Source organism: Sporothrix brasiliensis (assembly GCF_000820605.1).
Source record: "Sporothrix brasiliensis 5110 chromosome Unknown Cont16, whole genome shotgun sequence".
Classification (NCBI taxonomy): domain Eukaryota; kingdom Fungi; phylum Ascomycota; class Sordariomycetes; order Ophiostomatales; family Ophiostomataceae; genus Sporothrix; species Sporothrix brasiliensis.
The window spans coordinates 190,202-214,502 of record NW_024467135.1 but is presented as its reverse complement, the minus strand read 5'-3'; the positions used below and the strand labels follow the sequence as shown (position 1 = coordinate 214,502).

The following is a 24,301-nucleotide window of genomic DNA, read 5'->3' as shown; positions in this document are numbered from 1 at the left end:
GGGGGGGGGGGGGGGACGAGTAGGCAAGCATAGATAAGGCTATTGTAAACGTTTATGTACCTTCACACATTTTCTATCACGCCCCTATTTAACAAAACCAAGTCGAGTTCATGGTCCGTCTTGTCTTTCCCAGCGCTGGAGTCAAGGGACAAGGTTCCCCCCTTTGAATCACGAAACGTACGGACTACATCTGGAGTCACCATACTTAGTATCGACAACTACAACAACGACTGAAAGCATGTATGTACACTTCACCCAGGTTATTGCTTCAGCAGATCCAAACGTATACGTAGATGGAGCCCATCATGCGGACCTGGCCTCTGAGATCTGCCAGATACAAAGGGAAGGCAGCTAATAAGGAGAAAGGTGGTTGGAACGAGTGGTACAGTAGGAATGATCAGGACCGATTGTTATTCCGGACTGGTTATGAATGATCCGAATAATCATTGGGGTCTAAAATGAACTGATCTGATCTTTTGTAAGGGCGTTCCTAACAGAATTCCACCAACACCAAACAACTCAGAACAAACGTTTCTTCATCGGAGAGACAGCGATGCCAGCCCCTGTTACAGACCATACTACTCGTACGCCACACCAGACCGTATTGTAGCCCTAGACTTAATTTTTTATACTTATAGACACGACCACTACAAAAGCCAGAAGAAGCAGCACCGCGGGCATCCTGACTCCGGATGCGGCAGATGAAAGCAGAGGAACGGACGGCGTCGAGGCCGGATTTAGAGAAGAGAAGGCGGTGGATGCGTTAGCTGTGTCCATCGTGGAGTGATTACTGACCCCTGAAAAGGAAGAAACGGAGGCGGATACAGCTCGTCGCTTCGACACTGTGTTTGTTTGCGGGGCGACTGGTGTTGTTTGCGTGAATGCTAGGTGACGGCCGTTGTCCATAAAGCAGATTGGAAGTTATGGAAGACCACGGAAGTTCTCTTGAAAAACGCAAGACGTGAACGGTTCATACACAATTTAATCTAATTGTCTTTTACATCCCCAATCAATGACCATAACTAACATTTGATAAACGGTCGTGAGTGAGGAAAGTGGGGAGTATAACCGTGACCGCCTTTTGTGGTAAACTGGACCAATTCGCACTGTATCAGGCTCGCGGTCGACATTTAAGACTAGAATATCAGTGCTTTAGGCTCCACATCCGTGCGAATATAGTGCGATACTTGCAAAAGTATCAGGAAGGCGCGATGTAAACAAACCCCCTTTTCACACCCCTCTTTAACGATTCACTCTTCTCTGTGCAAAGGGGGGGGGGGGGCGGTCGGTGTGCAGCGACTCTCCGCATCACGTTACCCTCTTCGGGAAATCTCTTCTTAAAGGACCATCTTTAATGCCACAAGATGCACAGCAAATTCACGACAGATGCGTCACGGGTGCACAGGGCACACGCCTGTTGTTTGACGCCTGTGTGACAGCGCTGTCTTGCACTGAGAGCGCTAAACGGCCCACTGTTGTTTCTCTCATTCACTTGCCATTACAGCATCGCATGCTGAAAACCAGAGAATGCAAACCCAACTTCACAGCAAATGCGACATTGCGTGAGGATCTTGGACTTTTCAGGGGGTCTTGCGTTCTCTGCTTTGTCTCGCCCTGCATCTCTCTCAGTCACTAATCGTTCTGATCGCTGTTCCCATCGCCGTCGCTGTCGCCGTCGTCGCCTTCCTTGTCGCTATTGATCTCAATCGGTGTCGCTTTTGCAGTTGATTGTGACGCACATGCTTGGCAGCTCTGCCTTGTATGCCTGCTGCTATGATGGTGGTTGCGTGTCTGGCAGCCTGGACTGTCGTGCATGGCGTTGCGGCAGTTCCATTTGAACCCCTTTAGGCATTCCCGCTTCCACTCGTCGGTATCAATTTCGCCCAGGTAGTGGTCGTGCTCGTCCCAAACGCTGCCGTCCATGTCGGGGATGAATACCTGCAGTCCGAGCCAGTCAGAAAACAGAAAAGACGGTGAAAAAAGACGGAGAAGAGAACATACCGCTGTGGTAGCGGCAGACGGTGTCACCACGATTCGTGTCTTGCGTAAAACGCACGCGCAGTCGGAGCAGACCATGCAGTCGTCGTCTGCTTTGCGCTTTGCACTGTTTGTCGTTTGCGCTCGCTGTACAGCCTGGCTTCCCTCGTTCAGCGCGCGCGTTGAATTGAACGCGTCAAACTTGTCGGCCAGTGCGACTGTGCGCTGTCGCAACACGCCATTCTCTTTACACAGCTCCGTGAGAATGCAGTAGGCTGTACTATCCGACATGCGGGCGATTCGTTCCATTTGTCGTGTTTTGTCGTCAAAGGACATCTTGGCTGTGTTGTAGCGTTGCAAATGCGATTCATAACTCTCCTGCACGCAAATTAGAAGAAGCAGAGTTTTGGTTTTTCTTGCTTCCATTTCATCGAGAACAGTTTTAGTTAAACCTTTTTTATATTTCTTCATCTCCACCTCGTCGCATCCATCCTCGTCAAGTGCTATGGATATCCTCTGGGCCCACCCTTACACTCCGCTCAAATAGACTTTGTGGGGCTCTGGAGTGCCCGTGGAGTTTTCAGCGCCTAACGTCTTGGCCAGAGTTCTTATGATTCATTTTAAAGTATGGCCACGGCTACAAGGCCGGTGACGGTGAGGGTTAGCGACGGTGAGGGCCAGTGGCGGTGAGGCACGAGATGGACCGTTGCCAATACGCGACGTCGTGTATGTCTCGTGAGGGGAAAATCAGTAGAAAACAAAAGAACTACCCCGAGCCGCGGTCGTTCCTTTCTCGTTCGAGTTCGTCTCCTCCACACTCCAATTGAACACGGGGTCCGTTCCGGGCGGACAGGACCCATAGAAACCCGAGAAGGTCCCACAGGCCGGTCCAGGGGTTGCAGTTTACTGGAGTTTTGGTGGTCTATAAAAACGGGCGTTTTGCATGCTAACTGCAACACCGGTGAACCCGTATCGTATGGTTAACGTAAAACATTCTTGAGAATTGCTTTCACAGTCATCAACTCAATTGCATTTATTAAAGGAATGTTAATTTTTTCTTTAAACATAACAATATCTCACAAATATTTCCCGTCCAATTATGCCCTCTTCTCGGCATGTTCTGCAACATTCAGTAAGGTAAACAAACGACGTTCTTTTAGCTACGCTTTGTCAAATCTGCATGCTGGCTGGCGCGTGATTGACCTTGTAGCAGTAGCCGCAAGACGGCACCGACTCGTAGCCCGTGCTGACCGCCTTACTCTACTAACAGTTAGCGTCGGTTACACGGCATCTGTCATGCAACCCTTTCTTACCAGGCCTCTATTACCCGTGCCGTCGCTATTGGTGGTTGTCCGTCGACCGCATTTTCAGTGCATCCGCTGCTGCCTGGCCCTATCATGGTACGGCGGCTGGGATATGTATGATTCCTTGATTCCGTGGCCAACCATACTAACATTCGTCAACTCCAAGCCATTACGAAATATTTCTTGTAAGCTATTGCAACTGCATAGTTCCAACTGCAGAAACTGTCGTCCACAAGCTCTTGAACGTTGCGGCTTCGATCACAACCACGCCGTGACACCTTTTCCGTGGTTCCCCAAATATTTCAGAGAAGCGACGGATCTTACAATGGATACCGAGTCTTACTCGGGTGTTCCGTTCGACATCATCCAGGATAGGTTCCATCACCAGGTTGGCCAACACGGACATGAGCTCCTCTCGTTTGTTGCCGAAAAGCTGCGAAACGCCTCTCCGGGCATCTCCATTACCCTCGGCCGCCTCGAAATGCCCGCCTCTCAGGTTAACTGGCTATGGTGTGTAGGAAGTGCGGACCAGGCTACGGAGCAAGCCATTCTACACTTCTTCCAAACAGATTCCGGGAAGAGGGCTTTGGTCTCCGACGGCCCGGACGCGGTCAAATTCAAGCTGGCTAGTGTTCTTTTGCGTCTGCCGCCCAGCGAGGTGGAGGATCCCGTCCTCCCAGAGGACTTGGCGGCGGCTGCAGCTCCTCTTGGAGACGGCCAGGAGGCCATGATTTTATCAAAGACGCCACCCCACCCCGTCTGCATTCCTGCTCGAACCAGTGGCTGGCTGCAAGTGTCTCCTCACAGGCAGTTCTCTCGAGTTTCGGTTCTGCAGCTTCAGGAACAAGCTCGTAAGTATGTCCAGCTTACCAGACTTAAGCACGTCTGCTAATCATACGAATAAGCCGCAGATGCCGAAAATCTTGGATCCTGGCTTGTGAGTACCGATGCATCGACGGTCTATGGGAACGTCGCCGCCATTTCTGGGTCTCGGAGTATTTTGGTAACGCCGTTGGCTCCACGATAAAGAACAAGAATGATGACAGAGGAACCTAGATATACGACGGAGCACGCTCCTTGCTGGCTAGTGGTCTAGCTGGTGGTTTAGTAGTTACCGAATGCTAGTAATACAGCTCGATTAACTTGTATTCCATTAGCCGTCTTGTGGATCCAATGGTTAATTTTCGGGAATATTTTTGGTAGCATATTAGCAGCCAAAAAAAAATTATGAAAACGATGTACTCCTGTGACACGACTCCCGATTTATGTGTCATTTTTTATCTGATGTCATATTAAGCAGTTCTACGGTAGGGAAACAATTATAACGAAATCTTAACAAAATGATGATAAATATCAACTAACGATTAATTATACTTGTCACATATAACGAACTCATAAGTAATAAGGAATGCAATTAACTGTAGCAGACTATAATCGCCTCTAGAAACAAGCCATCCAAAGACACAAACAACTAAATCAGAAGCCTGTTGTACACCGCCTGGATAGGTGCCACAACTTGGCCGTAGAAGATACCGCGGAACGTCTCCATCTCAAAGATGTTGTGCGAGTCTGGGCCAGCAAAGCTGAATCTGATGCACTTTTTGGCTGCATCTCCATATGAAACGCCTGCCAACTCATACACCTTGTCCAGGTTGCGCATGGCAAACTCGTAGCGGGAATTGATGATTGACAAGGGTGTTTCGAGAGGCTGCTGCTGCTGAGAATCGTCCCGCGCATCCGCATAGCACGTTCCCACGCACAACTCCACCAGAAGAATGCCTAGGGAAAACACCGTTACGTTGGGAGCCAGGAGCTTGTCGGAAGCGCTACGACCTGCCGTGTTTGGAATGGGGCTATCGTCGGCTGCGTCGTGGACGGCACCATCGTCACCATCGTGGCCAAGGAACGTCTGTGGTGGCGGCACGAAACTGGACAAGAAGCATGGACGGTCTGCGAGTCGCTCCGCGTTGTTGTCCGGATGCTCGAAAAAGATGCCGACACGACTTCCGTCCCAGTCATTGGTGAGCCACGGGCCACTGCTTAGGTGCAAAACCGACATGGCCGCATACGCCACCAGGCCACATGCTGCCGCGTCGTCTGGGCACGAGACGACTGTACGGTTATTACTCGCAAATGGTGCTAATGTCGATTCGCAGGACCGACAGGGACACACACCGTTATTTCCTGCCATAACACGTGCGGAAGAGGCTGTCACACAAATACTACTCGATGGTGGCGCCGACGCCAATGGGAGTGATGTCTTTTATAATACGCCGCTGTTATATGCTGCAAGGATAAGATCCAAGGCCAATTTTGAGTTGCTACTCGAAAAGGGAGCCGAGGTCGATGCGATGGACCAAACGAAACGAACACCACTCTCACATGCAGCAGAGGCAGGGAAGCAACACAACGTCAAGTTGCTACTCGAAAAGGGCGCTGACGTCGACTCGAGAGACTTTGAGAGACGGACACCACTATCATAAGCAGCACAGAAAGGGCACGAGAATGTCGTCAGGGTATTACTCGACGGGGGCGTTGGCGTCGAATCGAGAGACTTTCGCGCACTGACACCACTATCATATGCAGCAGAGGAGGCGAAAGACGACATCGTTAAGATACTACTCGAAAAGGGTGCCCACCTCGACGTGGAAGACCAACATGGTCACACGCCGATGTGGTACGCCACCGAAAACGGGCGTGAAACCACTGTTGCATTGTTAGAATCATATGGCGCCGCGAGACCCACGTAACATCATGACTCTGATGCTGGTTCCTGCAGCCACCAAGTTGGCGTAGAAGGACGGGTCCCTGTATTTCGTATGTATAGAACCAAGTTTGTATTTCTGTGGCCAGGGTGATGTACATACTGCTTGCATAGTTTCTTGGGAATCCGACGCGAAGACGCCCCTCGTGGAACCATTCCGAGTTTATCCAAGAACAAAACTGCATTTATCATCGGAAATCATTTAACGCATTAGACGCAGGTCTATCAAACATACCCAATCAGAGAACTGTACACACCACTGCACAAAAATGGGCACAAACGCACACGTACTCCACCATCTACAGCCGCACAAACGGGTCGTCAAAGTACCAGACCGGATCGCCCTCTGGGCCAGCCTCGCAGTTGGTGTAGCCGTTGCCCATGAACTGGAAGCGGTTGCCGGAGCGGTAGTCGATCTCGTAGTCCTCCCAGCGGACGGTCTTGAGCATCTCGAAGAGGTGGAGACGCGAACCCGGGTAGATGGCGGTGACGGGCCGCGGGTCTTGCCCATTTTGAACTAGGAGCGGCAGGCCGAGGACCACGCTAGCCGCTTCATGAGGAGGATGGAGCTGTGCGAGGATGGGCTGTTGGGGCCGAGTAGGACTGTGTATGGTAGCGACGTCCAATACTGTACGAGCGAGATGAACGTACGGAATAGATTGAGAAAGTTTTCGGCGGTGATGCCGAGGTAGCCCTGGGGAAAGTGTGAAGCCGGAGCAGGTGACGGAGATTCTGGAGATCGTAGCACTACCGGTACGAACTACAAACATTGATTCACCCATCGTGACGGCGCGTGGAACGGGGGGTCTGGGGCGTTTTTTTTCTTTTTTTTTTCCTACACGGAAAGGGGCACACTGACGAGAGAAAGTGGTGGGATGCAAAATGTCATGGAAAAAGGAGAAGACAAAAGCGGGCGCCAAAGTGCTCACTGTACCCCATTCCCGAGCCCAAAGAATGATAAAAAAAGCCTCTATCGAGACCGCGTCTGCTACCCGGTAGATGTACGGGGTTTACTCCGTCACCTGGGGTGCGCCGCCACCTGCCCTTTCCAATTCCCAGCCCGTCGTTTCCACGCTGGCCCTGAACCGTCTTCTCTCCTCGACCTCTGTTTTCTTCCTCTTATGTTGTTTGCCCGGAAAGACCGGTACTTGAGAAAAGGGGGAGCATATGGCCCGAAAATGCACGCACCTCGAAAGAGAATTTTATTGTAGCATACGCTCGTTGTTAAAGCTGTTTTTCCGACGCCGCCGTTTCCCCGGACCACCACTTTAATCTGCGTCATTGCATACATGGCGGCAAGGCCAAGGACAAGGTAGCGACGTGAAAAATGGCTGAAAACGTTCAGATGCAAAAGGAAGCAAAATGCTGTTCTGACTGTGTGGCTCGGTAAAATTAGTGGGCTGGAAGAAATCCTTGGTCGATTTAAAACTTGGTCGACTCGGGGTGATACGGCTCGTACTCAGGGATGACCTGTCACGGCAAGGGCAGCTTGCCAGCGGCCGCTACCACGATGCCAGCGACTGGAAGAAGATGTGACCATACGGCCGATACCTAGTGTTTAAATCGGCTAGTATGACTATAATGGGATGTTATTTCAAGTCATCGACGAGGGGTTAGACGAGAGGGCTATATGATAGAAGAAAGATGGAAAAGAGGAAAAAGGGTGAAAGAGGCCTGGATTAGTCCAGGGCAGTGAGAACAGGATGATGGTCCAGTGAACTACTAACAACGTTCCCTCCGTTAATTGACTTGGGCAAGCTAGTCTCCAGAAACTACCTGCCCTTTTTTTGTTCCTTGGTTCTTTTTTTTCGGCCAAGACGTCTTCGACCTATTTTTTTTCTTTGTTTCTCATTTATGTATTTGTGGGTTTCTTTTCCTTTTTATTTTTTAGACAAATTCACCACGTTTGCTTCTTTCTTCCACTCACATCCCCGACCAGCCAGTCGGCCTCGAGCGAAATGACATGGGAAGGGGAGGATCAAATGGAAAGCTACTGTTATATGCGCGCCATCTTCGGGAGGAGGAGCAGTCCCGAACCATTCGTGGTCTTAAACGTCTTTGGCGGTGATGCGTTGCTCAGGTTCGTAAATAAACATCCTGCGTAAAAGGTCGGAAAATAGTGTATCCGGGATCATGTCCTGTAAGAAGTAAGCCAAGCAGGAAGGCCGTAGCAGATGACTCCAAAAAATTATTTCAATGGGCTGCATTAGCTCTAAAGACAGGATCCTCGAAGGCACCGAAATGCGGCAACCTGTGAATTTCTGTATCATGGCCAGATGCTCCCAGTCTCGTCTCACGTCATCGCTTCTTGGCTGGATGGACTGACGACGAGTTTCGGACGTCTGCCGTGAAGATTCCTCATCGCCTGTAGTGTCGCTGGATCGTTTCCCGAGGGTAGATGATGATGCCATCGGTGGGTGAGTCCGACTTGCTCGGTCCATAGAAGAACTTTGCTTTGTCGACGCTGCAGACCGGCAGGCTTTTCAATCAGCAGTGTTTGGAGGGGGTCGGCAGAAAAAGGGGGAAGGAATAAAAGACCAGATTTATGATGGAGTTCGACAGGTGAGAGAAAGTAAGAAATCAACTGGGCGGCCTAAACATATCTGTTTTAACATGTGCTCGGCCATGGTTGCAGGGACCCATGCCTCGATGGTAATTAAATGTAGGGGCCGTCAAGAGTTGATAGTCTACATTTGGCCGTCTGAAAGCAGATGGATACGGTAAAACGAACCAACCCTCTGCCTCGTCTTGGACGATGGACGGTGGGAAAAAAAATTGGACGGCGATAAGCGCCGGGCAGGTAATAGAATCACTAACAGGGCTGAGACACTCAAGGCGGTCCTCGCTCTACTCATCTTTACTGTTTGTTACCAGCGAAATGCTCCTCCTTCCAGAAGAGGGTGTCTCCCATGCTATGCGTGTAAAGGTATTCTCGGAGGCGTATTTTATGGATACTCCGCATGGACAAATATTTTAGTAGCTTGCCCCGGAAACGACGCTATGCAGCAGTGTGTGGTCCAAACGCGGTACGGTACGATTTGATGAGGCACTCCGGGGCACCGCTACTGTTGACAACCACCGGTTATCGATGTGGACATTAAGAGTTGCCTCATGGAAACTATCACCAATCCACAACACGTAACACAGCTTGTTTAATGCTTTTGCTTTGCGATACTACAGAAAGAAGCCCAGAGGAAGTGAAGAACCCTTGCCTTTTCTCTTTCCAGCAAAATTACCGTCTCATTGCAAACGCACAAAGCTTCACCGAAATTGTTCAGCGAGGAATACAGTCCGTGCGATCTAACGCCTTGACAACGAAATCCTATCTATTAATACGCTATTTCCGCAGAAGCATAACAACGAAATCACATACAAGAGTGGCATTCAGCTCAGAGAGCTCAATTGGGGGATGAATAATATTGCTTATCCCCTGTAAGTGTTTTGCGCGGGTGTCGTCGTCTTTAAGTTTCTCCAGCAAGTCGTCGTTCTTTGGGATTTCTCCGATCGCCGCCAGGAAGTGGACAAGAATCTCCTCTTGTCGTTGGTCCAGTTCGCCTTTTATGTGATCCACACCGTCTGGAGCTTGGTATCGGGTTAAGAAATCAACCAACGCCCACTTCTTTGGCTGGGGCGGTGGTGTCATTGTTAGTGTGTCCGTGTTGTCCGTGTCTGATGTTGAAATGGAAACGGTAAAGTGCACACCAGAGCAGCATCAACAAATGGCGATACCTCGCAAGAGACAAAGATGATAAAAGTAAAGGTGAAAAAAAAACGACAAGTAGGACATTGACAGGAAAAAAGGGTGTTTCACTTTTTGTCGTTCCTTTATTCAGAATGGGAACCTCAGCGGTAGGGAGATAGGCCTCTGGTCAGCGCTGATGTATCTAAAACAGCGGCTGCGCACTGGCAGCCATGTCGGAGCCATTCAACACTTATGAAGTATTCCGGACCTGTACCAACTCGGAGGAGGACAAGGCGACTTGACCTGTCGACCTGCAAGGGTGGAATTTGTCCTACTCGCCTCTATGGATCGGTGTCTTCTGCAGCGCATCTTGGCTGGACTGCGTCCTGTCTTGGCCGCAGCCACATATTCCGGCCAGGTGGGTGTGATTACCAGTACCACGCCCTCACCCAAGACAGGGTGGACGATTCTCCGTGCAGCGAGCAACCCAAACAAGTACAAGAAGCAGCTCACAGCCGCTGCAGCAAGCTGTCTGGCCCCCCGCAGTCCAATTTAAAAGATGCTGAAGTTGACTTATCTCCCAACGAAGACGACCGAACGGATGATCCTCAAAACCCACACTCGAGCGCGCTCGGCTACGAGTTCGATGTTAAGGAGCAAGACAAGTGGTTGCTCGCAGTCGATGGTGATCTGTTCTACCTCTTTGATGTCTTTTGCCGTCTTCCCGTTTTATTCTGTTTTCCTTTGTCCCCCGTCGGTATCAAGGGTTGACACGATTTAAACGACGTGACTAAAGAAGCTTTGCTCTAGCTACTCGCGTTGTGAAACGTGCGCTCCCAAAGGATGCCAAAACTGCGAAAGAGGCCGAGGAGTCCATGCAAGAGTGTGTCTGCGAATTCATCTCATTTTCCACGAGTGTATGGTTCAAAGTCCTGGGTTGGCTGGACGATGTCTGAGCATGTGTAACTGTATGCCGCGTTGTTGAACCGTTCTGCAAAGGATGTTTGACACTCTGTGGGCCGCCCATTGCTTGGTGCACAACTAGAGTGCTGTCCTAGAAAAGAACCCTATCAGAACCTTCGGATATCTGACGGCACAGCTTAACTTCCTTCACTTACAAAAACATGCGGCGGCGCGTCGGCAGTCCGGTCGTAGCCCAGTTTCCAGTCTTTCTCTGGAATCGGGGCCACCACGGGTCGTAGCGATAGTGATTGCTGACGTGTATATCGAGGAATGACATGCTGCTGGTCGAGAACAGGCTCCTGGGGATCTGGAAAAACAAAGGGGGTTATGGGGGATTCAGAGACCACCGGTTTGCGTTTTGCGTTTTGCGTTTTACTCTACCAGCGGTTCTGCCGGGGTGGTGGCTGTGTCAAATATGAAAAATCACGCGACTGATGACACCAGCCGGCGTGACAAGAGGACATAGAGTAAGAAAAGGGTGCGAGACACCATCGTACGGATTTCATCTGTATCGGTTCCGACTTCTGTTTTCTTCTGGCCTGCTCTTCGTGTCCTTTTGTCGCTTGCCTGTCGTTGCGATACAGGTATCTGTCCTATCTCGGACAATCTGTGCTGAGCAGATTCGCTTGTCTGTTTTGTCACGGCGAAAGCGCGTAAATGACCATGGGTCAAGTCCAGGGACTTGCTCGTCGGAGATCGTGGCTAGCAGTGTGGCGATATAACGGACCCGATCTTTGGTGATACTAATACGAGATGTTTCAACTGACGTCCCCAAGGTAGATCTGGTGTTCAGCTCGGCGAGCAGGCAGCAGATAATGTGGCGGCCGTCGTGAAGCGTGTTTCCAAGTGTACCTCAACCTGTCCACGGAGGGGATGGCTGCCGAGGCATGGATTTTGTTTGTGGGGAGGGCTTAAGTATTTCTTCAAGACAAACAAAATGAGCTACCCATGCTTTGGCGATCGTAGCCAGGCCAGCAGAAGTACTTGCCACCTGCTTCATCCCGTTCGCTGGGGAACGTTAGATATCTTCGTCTTAGACGTCATCTCACCTTGACTGGAATGAAAGGCCAAACCATAGGGAGAGGCGTGTGCGAATGCTAAAGCTCGCCGTCGTGAGCCACTCTTTGTGGTCAAAGCACATGTTGCTAAATGGGAACAATGTTGGCTCTCTTTCGAGCTGATGCCCAAGGAGATTCGGCTATGGACCACGTAGAGTACTCAATTGCTACCAAAAGGTCCTCGTCTCGAGCCACAGAACAGTACACCATATTCCAGTCTGCAGTTTTTCTATGCACACGCAGGCGCATGTATCTTTTTGTAATGGGGTTTTAGTGTTCGAAATAACAACGGTGGGAGTGTCCCTGTACCTGACGAGTATGAAGTCGAAAATATGCAGTCTTGGGTCGTTATTATATAATAGAATTATCAGCTCTCTCATAAAAGGACGATAGGACGAACTCCTTTGGATCCAACGAATAACGAGAGAAATGGATACAAATACTGAAAATGACGTCCTCATACCGTATTTCGTAATCCTGACCAAATCCTTGGAACGGCAAGTTGCCTTGATCGAATTGACTTTCGGGCTTCTCAAACGCTTTCTGCACCTTCCACGTCATGTCTATGAGGCGTATAAGCAAGTGAATGTCTTGGCGAATAAGCAAATGTAGACAATAGCGTTCTGATTGCTCCAAAGCGTCACGTAGCTCTCCTCGAAGGTAGGGTAGAATGCTCTCTTTTTTATGTTGCCAGAGCTCACAGCTCGTGCAACCTTTGCAGGGGTTATCTTCGCAAGAACACGGAGCCTTGCTAGCCGAACAAAGGCACCTTCGACTGTCGTCAATCCAGCTGTATCGTGGGCGTCTCGGACGTACGACACCCTGGACATACTGGACAAGTGTCCCACTTTTTTGGAACAACATTGGTATCTTGTATCTCGTAACGGTGGCGTTGCGGGTGCCCTGGTGCCTGCGAAAGTAGGGATGCCTTCTGTAGTAGGTCTCAGTGGGGAGACTTGACAGTCCGACGATAGTATCATAGGTCGGGAGGATAGGCGCTAGTAGAGGTGACAGGAAGGTCGCCTGTCCAGGGTCAAAATCCGGTGGACAGTAGTCACCTGTTCAAAAGAAGGTGTCAGCAAGAAAACGGGCCGGTGGGTAACCGGCCTCGAAAGTAATAAAGTCATCTTACTTGACGGCCAATTGTCGGGTGGTGGAGGAGAGGGCAGGCGTGGGTAATTGACGGTGGGATATTGACGGAAGGGCGTGTCTTCTGGACCATCTCCCGGAGGCGGGGCTGTCGTTTCACATGTTTTAGTAAAGGTTGGTAACTCTCTGCTGTTCACAACTAAGAGAACGTCCCTTACCTAAGTTGAGCTTGGAAACCATTTGTTCGAACACGGTCTTGTCTGTCGTGTCCATTTTATCCACGATGGAGCCGGCAAACGCGACTTGGTTGTGTTAGCATTTGGACCAAAGGAAGAGAAAGCTTTGTAAAACATACCAACTGCAGTGACTGCTTCCGATACGCTCATTTTCGGTCCTGAGACGTTAACGCCGCTCGCCACTGCTCGGTTTGCGTGAATGCAAGAAGAATGTGGGACTGGCGTCCGTTCTGGCGCATGTCTCTTCGGTGACCTTTGAAGTGGGGCCGATGCGATTCGCTTTGTCCAATTCCTTGTTCTTGGCGACGTCACTAAGGCCTGATCGGATGTAAACTCCGTAGCACCGGCATCAGTACAAATCATTTCTTCTCCGAAGCCGCCGGCAAACTCTTGTGTGTCGTCAGGCGGATCAACAGTAGGTCGAATCGCCCGGAACATCTCTGGCAGTAAACTGGAAGCTGTTATCGAGTCAGACAAACCGTGATCGGGTGCGCATTGCGTGTAAAGGTCGTTGGTTGCTCTTTTAGTTAGTATGCTGCATAAAAGGCTGGCATAATAAACAAGTACGCATACCTAAAGAAGGCGACACGGGAGTTGCGTTGTCATATGTGCCTAGGAAATCCCCAAACCACTCGTCCAATGTGCCATCCACAAGCACTGGATCCGTGGCGCCCGTCACCCCAATTGAGCCAGTAGGTGGCGTGTCGCGAACTGTTTGATTTTGCTGTTGATTTATTGGCGGGCTGGAAGTCGCTGACGTACTGTGCAATGCACTTGGTGACTCTGCTTTCTGCCTCGGTGAGAAGACATCATTGGCCGGCGTGTCGGATGGTGCTACACCATCTGACAGTGCGATGCTGGGCGTATTGTCAGTGCTCGTCTCGTTGGCGGGAAAAGCATCGGCGACTACAACTCCGTGGTCGACCACGCGCGGCGGGCAAATCGTGCCGACAGGCCCCAACGGGATTCTGTCCATGTCGATGACGGTACACTCCTCCGTAGTCTCCTCTGGGGACTCGACCGTGTCGACTGCTGCCACGACTGTCTTTCCCTTTTCCTCTGCTGCTCGCCTGAGGGCAACGCGCCTGCTGCTTGTGTCTGGTGTCGAGGAAATGTCCGCTTCCTCTTTCACGGCACGCTTAAACGCCGCCGGATCGCGCACGAAATTTTCAGTACTGTCGAGAAAGTGGTCTGCGCAACTCCAGTCGTCGGTTTGCTTGGGCACACGGGCGAGAGGCTGGTCGACAAGTTGGAAAGAGGAGAAATACCTCTTCAGGGCCACACGACACTCGTCGTGTCCTCTTGTACTCAACGAATCGAAAAACGTAAGCTCGAAACCGTTGGTGTTTCCAACTGCAGTGCTAGGTGCGCTGCGCCAGAGTACTGCACCGAACCAGTGCCTTTGCCGAGGGTCGTGGACTGGTACGATAATGTGATCGTACGCCGAAAGATCCACGCCCTCTGTCCATTTGGCGCAGGATGTTCCTTGCAGCAAATTCTCGACGAGAAATGTATTAAAGAAGAATGTATTGCTGGGATGCTGTTGGCCGATGGTGAGAAGGCCAAAATTAACCATCGCGTCGTTCAACCACTGTCCGTCGTCGAGCGTGTTGATGTCATGCGTGGTTGGCACTCCCTGAACGAGCTCGAGATAATTGCCTCGGCTGCCAGCACCGCGAGTCTCGTCGGCCCGCGCGTAGTCGGGGCTGGATGCATTCTGTTTTGAAGATGGGCGACTCGAACAGGCGGAAGCTGGGAGAAAAATAGCGTTAGGCCAGGAACGAAGAGAAAGACAGACGTGTTAACATACCTAGCCCCGCAAGTGTCTCAGCTGCTTCTCGTGTCTTTGTGACTACGTTGTCCACGCTCGTTTTGTTCCCGTCCTCGCTGGCATCGGTGCTCGTGCCTTTTACACTGCCATGCCGGGATCGTAGAACAGCGGCTTCCACGATCTCCTTGACTTCTTCGACCACTGTTGAGACGTCGGTCAAACAAATCAATCCGTTTCGGATTCTGTCGCAGAACTTGAGCGGATCGACCGAAATCGACTTCAGGCAAGGGAAGACTAAGAAATTGCTGTTGTTTTTGTCGTGTCCAGCGTCGGGAAGTTTGAGAAGCTCCGTCTCCTCAGGCCAGTCTGGTGGAGTGGGTGCCTCGTTGGAAAGAACAATGACAGTCCATTTCTTGTCGTCAATGTTGAGCCTGATAGCAACATACCACCAACCAAGAAATCGAAATGGAAAAGTAAAACAGTCGAAAGAGCTTCTCAATCCGTCGTTGGGAAAGACGGCTGTTGTATTTGGTTTTTTTATCCCTGCCTTCTGGAAGATGACTTTCGACCTGGATTGCTTGGTGATATGCTGTAGAAAAAGATTGACGACCATTTCCGAGAAGCAGTGACGGGAGACTTGGAGGATATGTTTTTTGCTCGGTCGATAATCAAGAGAAAGCTCCCTTTGTTGCAGTTGTCTGCATATCCCGACTGGAGACCTCTCTAGCAAGCCGTGTGCGTCGAATTGGTAGTCGTCCGGCAGGGCGTCTTGGCTTGTGAGAGGCGAGAGCTGTGTTTTGCGGATGATTCGCAGATGACGAAGCTGTAAGCAGAAGTCAGAACCGGACTTGCCCTCGACATCCTCTTCGTAGAACGCCCGACTGGCGTATGAGGCAAACTTTGCCCATCCCATCTGCGCCGCGAGCGCGCGCAGTTCTTCGCAAAAATGCCTCCCGCGAGTCCACCACTTGTAAAACGTGGTGAGCTGGGGACTCCATTGTTTCCCAACTGATGTGAGTGAGACGGCCCCTATGGCGAGGTCTATTTCTGAGTCTGCAAAATTGAATGCTCCTGCCCCTTCTCCACAGATGTATCGTGCAACGAAGGCGGCAAACTTTGGTGGAAGCACACGAATCAGTTCCTTTTCGACATTTTTTCGATTCGCGTGTACTGCTTTTTGCAATTGTTTGGCCACGGCAACTGCCTCAGGGCCGAAAATGCCCAGGTGTTCGAGACTGAAGTTGCCGACGCCTTTCTTGTTGTTGCGGACAGCAGCTTTTGTTTTTTTTGGCATATTGGTAAATGGCGTTGGAGATTGGACTGATAGGGTAAATTGAAGTAATTTTTTTTTCTTTGAGTGGGAGGGTGAGGGAGGATTTAAGAGGTATTATTGATTTCTCGAATCGGTGTCCTTGGGGTCCCCAGGAAAACCGATTCCTTGAGCATTTTATGTTTAAAGCCTTCCCGTATCGCTACTTTATCTGCTATACCTTAATCTTTATAATGTCTTGTATATGTACTTACTATTTAATAAGGTGACAGTCAGACTTGTACACCCTACCGATCTTCCACGATTGGAGGTCTTGCCTTGTAGAGAAATCCCGAAAAGATGACCATGTCACTCACAGCAGGCCTTGTGATTGGAATACGGGTTGGTGGGCAGCCTTGGGCAAAAGCGGTCACAGGTGTGTGTGGGCTGACAAGAGAGTTCCTGGCCAATAAAGCGCAATAATGGCGGTGAGCTCTCCTCGTTTTGTCTTGCCCATTTTTTATTTGCAGTCGGCCGACTTATCAAGTGTGACGACCTGTCGTTTGGTGTGTTACATCGGGAGACGAAGACAAATGCTGCATGTGCGAACAGCACATGCGCTAACCATTTTAAGCAACCTACCAGGGGAGGAGTGGGGAGCGACGGAAGGCCGCCGGCGAGACGGACGAAACTATTTTGTACTTCTACTTTTACATACTCGCATCTCTCGTAACGTCTACTGAACCTCTACTTATCCTCATGACCAGGGAACCAACCGTCGTCGGGATGGCCCCTTAGTTTCCAGAAATCGAGCCCCGCCCAACTGTTACTGTTTTTATGCCTTTTTGTTGCCTAGGAACTCCATTAACGACCCTCACACACTCTCCAAAGAGCTGGCCTTCCAAAGCCATGTAAGGTGTATCTCTATCATCCAGTGTTGTATCTAAAGAGGGCGCGTTTCCAACGTCACCCGGGAATGTTCTTCTCAGGTTGCTGAGATTGTTGCTCTCGGATATATGGGTTACTACTTTAATTTTATACCTGCGTATTTTTAACAGGAAGCGGAGGAAGACGCAGGCTCGATAATCGTCTGAGAAGGCCCAGCAATGTTCTTCGGTTGTGGTCGACGCACTTGCGTGGGCTGAACAGTATACTGAACCTAAAAGAAGCGACGAGGACCACGAGGCTGATTCCCTTCTAAATCATTATTTTCCCCACTCCCCCGTCGTTTTCACCCCTGCCACCCACCGGCAGAGTTCGAACCAGATCGCCTGTGGGACAAGCGAGGCAAGTGGAGGAATCTCCCTTGTTCATTTTTGTGCATGCACGGAAGACAAATGTAACGAGCTGGTAGCCGGGCACAGGTCGATATCAATTGGACAGTGGAAGATACACATACAGACTTTGCGAGCCAAATCGACTGCTTACATCAGTCGTGCGTGGGAAATTTCTCAAACAAAATTGGCAGATTGCATTGCGCTCCCTGCTCCCGTTTCCTTTTTTAAACTCTGAGAGAAATGAGCGGCTGGAGATGCTCAACATTGACGGGATGGGTATTCGAGAAAGACTTGTGCAGTGCTATCAGTGCTACCACCTGCGAGGGGCCAGAAAGAAGAAAACGAGGGTTGGATTGAGAGGGCGAGTGTGCGGTGTCTGTATCTTCTTTCATCCTGTCCACAATTACAGCTAGTTGTAGTCAACGCAGAGCAGCTCTTTCTCCCTTCTCCCTGCGCCTTGTTTATTGCTTTTTGTTCAGAGAACAAAGATAACGTTACTTTAAAAAAGTGATGATATACATTCCTTAGAAAAGATTACGAGACGTTGACTGCGCCTTAAATTTCAAGCGGCTTTACCTATTATAAGGAGTTGGTATTGCAGCTTGAACAATACACTCTCTGTGGCCGAGAGCATTTTTGTTTGGAAGTGTAGATTCAGAGACAGGATGATACTCGTTGGTTGTCCATTGTCATCTTAGACAAATTAAACATAAAAAGAATACGTCGTTAAGAGAACATAGGGTCTTTTGAATTATGGGAAAATAGAAAACTGTTCCTCGTAATACCGACACTTCCTTTTTTGCCTTCGCCAGTTTGTACTTAATACAACAAAACGTTTGTTGAGGCTTACTCGAACCAGGTAGGACGACACTGCAAGGGATCTCTCGTATACGATACTCTTCCTTTGTAGATACCTCGGTATACTTGCAGCCCAAGTGATACACAAGTTTCATATTTCTTCCTCTTTCGAAACCTTGCTTTTGGGGTTACGAAATATTGCCAACGAGCACCACGTAGAGGAAGTTTGGGGGGTTGTGCAGAACCCCAAGCTTTGGCGGTATCCTTGATCCATGAAAACAAAGAGGTCGATCCCACATTGTAGACGAGAACGAAACCCTCTGTATCCTGAGTCCAGGAATCGATACACGTAAGATGTGCATAACCACCAGAATCAAAGATGTAAAGCACCGGGGGGGATGGGCGAGAACAGAGCAGGTCGGTGTCCACTCTCCACCTCCTCTACACTCGTCCTGAGCATCTTACGAGCGTTATTCAAGCTTTTTTGTCCCCGGTACATCTTCTTTTCGTTTACTCTTCATTTTCCCCAGGATGTGGTGCCTGTCTCTTACCGCGAATCGGCAGAGCAAGCCAGAACAGATGCGACCATTTCCCGTCTTGGTTTTATATTTTTCACCACTTTCTTCCTGTTTTGGACTCCATTTCCGTCTCCTTTCAGCCTTTCAATTTCTCAACCCCTCTTGCATTCTTTCTCCAGATAACCGTAGTCTAGTAGCTCTCTTCTCTTTCCCTCCTTTCACTTCTTTCCAACACAGCCTACGTCCTCGATCATACACGACACCGTGGACCATCGCTTATTTCAATGTCCGGCACGCGGCAAGGACAGCCACTTGCACCCAAGGCAGATGTGCCCTGAACAAGGGCCTGTCTTCTGCGCCGTTGATACGTTTGTTTTACTACCTTCGGACGATCTATCCTTCCCGGAAAGATACTTCGATTAACAGTCCCGACCACTGTTTACGCCAGCCGCAGCAAGGGTCGAGATCCCGGCCCAGGCCCGGAACCAGCGACGCCTATTAACGTACTTCCGGTCTGAGCACGCCCACTACAGTTAACGAGAATTGTGTGTGCCCTTATTAACAATGCATATCTTTAACGAACATCTAGTTAACTTTTCGGACAACTTGACGAGACGATCTTGTACAACCTCATGTACGGCCACCCTTACGTCTGAGACGAAGAGGTGTGCGAAGCATGTCGGGCAACAAGCATCGATGAACGCATTCTCACCTTCGCCAGCGGCTATAACACCAAGGTCGGTGATCGCGGTACGCTTTGAGCGGCGGCGAGAAGCAGGGCGTTGCCATTACACGAGCAATTTTAAAGGACCTAACGATCGTCATACTTGACGAGGCTACGTCGGCTCTGGACAGCAAGACCGAGCAGCAAATTCGACAAAAGCTTATCCGTGGTGGAAGCCTGGGTCAAGGCCGCACGCTTCTCGTCGTTACGTATGTTTACAATTGTTCCTTTCCCTCTCTTGTCGGGTCTTCGCCTAGATTGACATAGTCTCTGCTCAGGCACCGTCTCTCGACGATCGCAGATGCAGGTCAGATTCTTGTTCTTCACGCTGGCTCAATCGTCGAAAAGGGAACGCATGACGAGCTGCTCGCAATGAATGGCCGGTACGCTTTCATGTGGCTGAGCCAGTCCCAACAGGCAACGGGTCGCAGCCCGAGCCGACTTTTCGGATGGCGACCACCAGTAGTTTGAACTAATTTAACTTTTACGATTTTTCTTTAATTTGTTCCTCGATTCTCCGTGATATGATTCGTTTACCGTTGTCTCTTATTGTGTTTGTTAGCTCACCAGACTGCCATCGCTGTTTTTGTCTGATCTTAGTAGAGATTTTTTTTACTCACGGCATTCATGCTCTAAAGTTAAATGTCAAGCAAATTAATTCCGACAATACACAAGTGTTTTGCAATAATTTTTTTTTAAAAAAAAACCCGACAAGAAGGGGGAAAAAAAAAAAAAAGGAATCAACGTCGCTGTTCGACGCCCAGTGTCGTGACTGACTTGCTCTGCGAAAAAGGGCAGTTTGGGGGAAGGCACAAAAGGGGGGGGTGTTCCAGGTCAACCTCGCCTAAGTGTGAGTCCCATTCCTTTTGCGTGTTTCTCGCTCTCCTCCGCCCGGGCCTCTCGTCAGCAAGTGACGCTGCTCTTTGCTCTTTCCGCTGTAGCAAACCTGCGACCTAAAACGCCTTTCGCATTTAAACTGCTTTATTAATGCGTATACACCCACTCGTCGGCCCTCCCACTTTCTGCGTTCCTCTTTAGGATTTGTTCCCCCGTGTGGGTGATGTACCTGTCGGCCAATCTATGTCATACAGGCCGCTCCCATCGATCGCTCCATCTCCTGCAGGGCTGTGGACTCTGGGCGAGCTGAATCAACTCGTCGACCAAAAAATGGCCGTCTAAAACAGCCAGCACACACACCTAACGCAAATGCGTAAGACGCGACCAGCTTGTTCAGGAACGGAGAGTACTGGTCTACTACGCTGACGGGTGCAAGGGGCTGGGCCAAGAGCTGTTACACACCACACCTTTAACTCTGCCACGTCTCTCATTGTTTTCAAAGACGTGCTCACTCTCTTCTAGACTTATCATACGGAAATACTGCAACTGGCGTTGCTAGATAAGCAGCAACATCAAGACGAACTCTTTTGCTTTTCACTGTCCCCGACTCACACCATCCTCAAAACTGCCAACGCCGCTTTCTCATGACCGTAGTCATGTCTGACGGGCACTCAACTTACCCGTGGCCTCGTTCGTTGCCAGTGCATGGGCAACAGTCGTCGTTGACAGACACCAACCGTCTGCAACAAACCCCATCTACACGGCATCCTTGCGGTAACACGTCCCACGAACAGCATCAGATGAGCTGCGCAGCCAACACCCATTCTGAGCCTGAGATCTCAGCCAGCGTTGCTTATGGCCTACAGCAGCAGCGACCGACACATACCCCGTCGCAACACCTAGACGGAAACCAACTGCATACGAGGGTTGACGCCGTTGCCCAACGTGGGCAGCCAACATGGCCTCCTCAGCCGCCGCTGCCACACGCTCCGGAGCCGTCGCCTTCACATTTTCAGGAGCATCCGTACTGCCCCCAGGAGCCACCGCATATACGTCCTGATGCGCAGCTACATCAGCCAGCGCCGGTGCGGCCTCACGGACTTTCGCACGTGTCGCCGCCGCCGCAACAACTCCGGTTACACCAGCGGCCGCCGTCAGGCCCACGCGGACTACCTGTCACTCTTCAGTTGGGCGTCGCACTTCCAAGCCCTGGAGGAAAGAAGCAGGGGCATCGGGCGCATCGGGCGCACACAGCCTGCGAGCGTTGCCGGTCGCTCAAGATCAAGTGCGACGAGGAGAAGCCGTGCAAGAACTGCCGAGAAACAGATGCAGAATGCATACAGCGCGACACGGCATTCAAACAGTAAGAAAGACATGATAACGGATGAAACAAACTGAATTTAATCGTCCGTACTAAGCTAACAAATTTCTTGTTTAGGTTGCCTATTAATGAAGCGATCAAAAACGAGATCGCTAAATTAAGACAGGAACATCTCAACGGGATGGAGGAAGTAAAAAAGACGATGTGGCACATCATACAACAGACAGGAATCCGTTGCACGCCTGTTAATGGCGCCCTCAGGCAATCCATGCCTCTCGGCGACCCGGCAATCCCGGATCACTATGAGGCGTCGGCAGGCGTCGTGCTATCTTGGCCACCCATCGTTGAAAGATTGAGGGGCATATTGGAAGCACACGGAATCCAGTCCCCGCTCGAGTACCCGACACGATACGAGCAGCAGCGCGGCGTATCCTCCTGGCACTGTTGCTGCGAGGATATCACGAACGCACCCCTCTCCAACGGCGTCGCAGACGTTCACCAGCACACAGTGTGGGAGTATGTTGAGAGCTACAAGGAGAACATACAAAACATGCACCCCTTGATCAGCCCAGAAAGACTACGCGTCATGGTAACATTGGTCTTTGAGACCGTGTCCAGGGCTTCCACCACCCCGACCGGCCGAGCCCTGACGCGCAGCCGTGGGTCGCGAGCTGGAAGCGGTGACGAGGCGCTCGCTGCGCCACCGGAGTCTCGCTTCGGCCAGCTGCCATGCTGCGTCGAGAGTGCACTCGTCCTCATGGTCCTCGCACTCGGCAAACTCTGTCTGCACAGGCGCGTGTGCGGCGCCGAGGCTGCAGAGATGCGTGTCTGTGGCGACGTTCTCGGCTCGGAGTACTTTAGAACGGCGTACGGCATCTTTTGTGCCCTCCAAGACGCCCCCACGCTCGAGCACGCATGGTTTCTTATTCTTGGCAGTCTGTACTACGACCAGGTCGGGCAGCCGGTCGAAAGCTTCAATCTGCTGACCAAAGCCGGCGGCCACCTGCGAGACATCATCCAGCCCGACCTGGAGCGCTACATACACATCCGCGTGAGCGCCGGCGCGGGGCAGCCGTGGAAGCCCGGAGACCCTGCGATGAGTGTGGCCGACAACGAAAAATTGGTCGCAGCCTGGACTTGCCTGCTGCTTGAGAGAGGCATCTTGACCGAATTGCAGCTGCATCCGTCCCGCATGCTCTCGGGGCAGCAGCTGCCGTACCCCGATGGCCTCGTGTGGCACAATCAAGGCTTTGCAAAGAACGTTATCGAGGCGTTCGCCTGGCAGATGCACATGTACGTCCTCGTCCAGGACGTGCGCCACGACCTAAAGGGCTAGATTAAAGTTCCTATGATTGAAGCTTGCATCCAGGGGTTCGAGTCACACGCTGCGTCAAACCCCGCGTTCCGCAACAGCTCACTCTTCGACCGCTACCTGCGGGCGACTGACGTCTTGGCTGCGCACCTGCGCGTCACATACTGGGGTGCGGAACTGCTTGTGTACCGCCGTTACATCCAGCAAATCCTCGCATTCAATCATACAAAGACGGTAGGGGGTGCTTCCGAGGACGAGGGGCTCGTCGCACTCGCTAAAGAAGCCGACGTTGTTAACAAGTTCACCTTGGAGATGGCACGGCGCGGCCTCCATGCGCTTGTTCAGAGCACGAGCGCTTTTCACGACTTGCCAGACGAGCGGTTTGTTGTCACAAACATGTATAGTACCGCACATGCGCAATGGGGCGGCCTGCTCATACTGGACTCCGCCCAGCGCGACCCTGTACTTTGCCGTTTCGTCGACAAAAAAAAGGTCGACGAGCTGATCCAGAAAGCGATTTCTTTTTTACATCGAGTCGCAGTCGCAGACTCCAGCACTCTCTTTTGTGACTTGAGAATTCTTAATGATATTTATCAGTCACGAGAGTGATCGCAGTGTTCTCCGGTCATGCCCGAGGCCTGTTGTTTTTGACCGGAAATGCTCCCCTTCACTGTTGTCCGCAGTTTTAGACATGTCTGATCTGTTTTTTTTTTTGGTATTCACGATTTAGTTTTGTCGAAATCAAATATACCTTTAAGTAGCCAAGAGGGTGTTTCTCGTGTTCTTACATTGTCGGATGGACAGCCAAGGAGTGGTCAAAGGAGGATACGTGTTCGTTTTTTTTACAAAGTTTTTTTCATGTAAATATGCCCAGTCTCCTCGTTATTCTTCCCATGCCATCTGTGGTCCAAATTACCTTTGGGTTTTCCTGTTTTTATTTTCGTTTTATTTTAACTTTTTTTTTTTCAAACCTCTACACACTGGACCTTCTGAGGTCATATCCAGACTTTTTATGGGGGTACAGCGATGGCGACTTCGTTCGCAGCTGTGAAAACAATGCCCTGGCGATAGATCCATGCTGACAAAGCACGCGTTTCGTACGATCTTTTTCTCATTCTCGAGGCAACTTCCAGGCCTGCACCGTCTTGAATGGAAACTACAGTCCAACGTGGTGTGCCAGAGCGGGAAGAGAGTGACAAGAAGTCGGACTCGTGTTTTTATGGAACAGGGAAGCTGTACGACTTGTGCAAGGAAAGGTCGCATTAGAGAGAGCAAACGTGTCGTGGGGGAGGACAGGCACAAGTATGGGTCAAGGTTAACCTCCCCAAGATATCGCATCTGACAAGGCGAGACGAGACGAGTTCATATTTACTGCGGTGGATGGAAAGCAGAAGTCGACGGACAGAGTCGAGTGGGAAAGG

The 24,301-nt window shown here is 50.7% G+C and overlaps 9 protein-coding genes across 9 annotated transcripts; 3 read left to right on the top strand and 6 right to left on the bottom strand.

Annotated features, from left to right (window-relative positions):
* Positions 1-1,632: 1,632 nt before the first annotated feature.
* On the bottom strand, positions 1,633-2,313 carry SPBR_04447 (uncharacterized protein; the record flags this gene model as incomplete). The annotated part of the gene is made up of 2 exons (XM_040762730.1): positions 1,633-1,938; positions 2,002-2,313. The coding sequence occupies 2 exons, from the start codon at positions 2,311-2,313 to the stop codon at positions 1,633-1,635; spliced, it is 618 nt and encodes a 205-aa protein (XP_040621345.1).
* A 1,293-nt stretch (positions 2,314-3,606) lies between these two features.
* SPBR_09179 (uncharacterized protein) lies at positions 3,607-4,337 on the top strand (the record flags this gene model as incomplete). The annotated part of the gene is made up of 2 exons (XM_040767305.1): positions 3,607-4,136; positions 4,193-4,337. 2 exons carry the CDS (start codon positions 3,607-3,609, stop codon positions 4,335-4,337), a joined length of 675 nt encoding a protein of 224 aa, XP_040621344.1.
* Positions 4,338-4,752: 415 nt separating this feature from the next.
* On the bottom strand, positions 4,753-5,340 carry SPBR_04472 (uncharacterized protein; the record flags this gene model as incomplete). The annotated part of the gene is made up of 1 exon (XM_040762755.1): positions 4,753-5,340. The coding sequence occupies one exon, from the start codon at positions 5,338-5,340 to the stop codon at positions 4,753-4,755; it is 588 nt and encodes a 195-aa protein (XP_040621343.1).
* A 1,004-nt stretch (positions 5,341-6,344) lies between these two features.
* Positions 6,345-6,827, bottom strand: SPBR_04493 (uncharacterized protein; the record flags this gene model as incomplete). Its single annotated transcript, XM_040762776.1, has 3 exons — positions 6,345-6,673; positions 6,697-6,739; positions 6,807-6,827. The coding sequence occupies 3 exons, from the start codon at positions 6,825-6,827 to the stop codon at positions 6,345-6,347; spliced, it is 393 nt and encodes a 130-aa protein (XP_040621342.1).
* Positions 6,828-10,841: 4,014 nt separating this feature from the next.
* On the bottom strand, positions 10,842-13,223 carry SPBR_09158 (uncharacterized protein; the record flags this gene model as incomplete). Its single annotated transcript, XM_040767284.1, has 5 exons — positions 10,842-10,997; positions 12,565-12,806; positions 12,881-12,985; positions 13,056-13,139; positions 13,193-13,223. The coding sequence occupies 5 exons, from the start codon at positions 13,221-13,223 to the stop codon at positions 10,842-10,844; spliced, it is 618 nt and encodes a 205-aa protein (XP_040621341.1).
* A 209-nt stretch (positions 13,224-13,432) lies between these two features.
* Positions 13,433-16,138, bottom strand: SPBR_04089 (uncharacterized protein; the record flags this gene model as incomplete). The annotated part of the gene is made up of 4 exons (XM_040762373.1): positions 13,433-13,524; positions 13,647-14,825; positions 14,884-15,275; positions 15,564-16,138. The coding sequence occupies 4 exons, from the start codon at positions 16,136-16,138 to the stop codon at positions 13,433-13,435; spliced, it is 2,238 nt and encodes a 745-aa protein (XP_040621340.1).
* Positions 16,139-21,003: 4,865 nt separating this feature from the next.
* Positions 21,004-21,623, bottom strand: SPBR_09182 (uncharacterized protein; the record flags this gene model as incomplete). The annotated part of the gene is made up of 2 exons (XM_040767308.1): positions 21,004-21,420; positions 21,498-21,623. The coding sequence occupies 2 exons, from the start codon at positions 21,621-21,623 to the stop codon at positions 21,004-21,006; spliced, it is 543 nt and encodes a 180-aa protein (XP_040621339.1).
* Positions 21,624-21,836: 213 nt separating this feature from the next.
* Positions 21,837-22,904, top strand: SPBR_04329 (uncharacterized protein; the record flags this gene model as incomplete). Its single annotated transcript, XM_040762612.1, has 1 exon — positions 21,837-22,904. The coding sequence occupies one exon, from the start codon at positions 21,837-21,839 to the stop codon at positions 22,902-22,904; it is 1,068 nt and encodes a 355-aa protein (XP_040621338.1).
* A 12-nt stretch (positions 22,905-22,916) lies between these two features.
* On the top strand, positions 22,917-23,454 carry SPBR_04483 (uncharacterized protein; the record flags this gene model as incomplete). Its single annotated transcript, XM_040762766.1, has 2 exons — positions 22,917-23,342; positions 23,428-23,454. The coding sequence occupies 2 exons, from the start codon at positions 22,917-22,919 to the stop codon at positions 23,452-23,454; spliced, it is 453 nt and encodes a 150-aa protein (XP_040621337.1).
* Between the last annotated feature and the right edge of the window lie 847 nt (positions 23,455-24,301).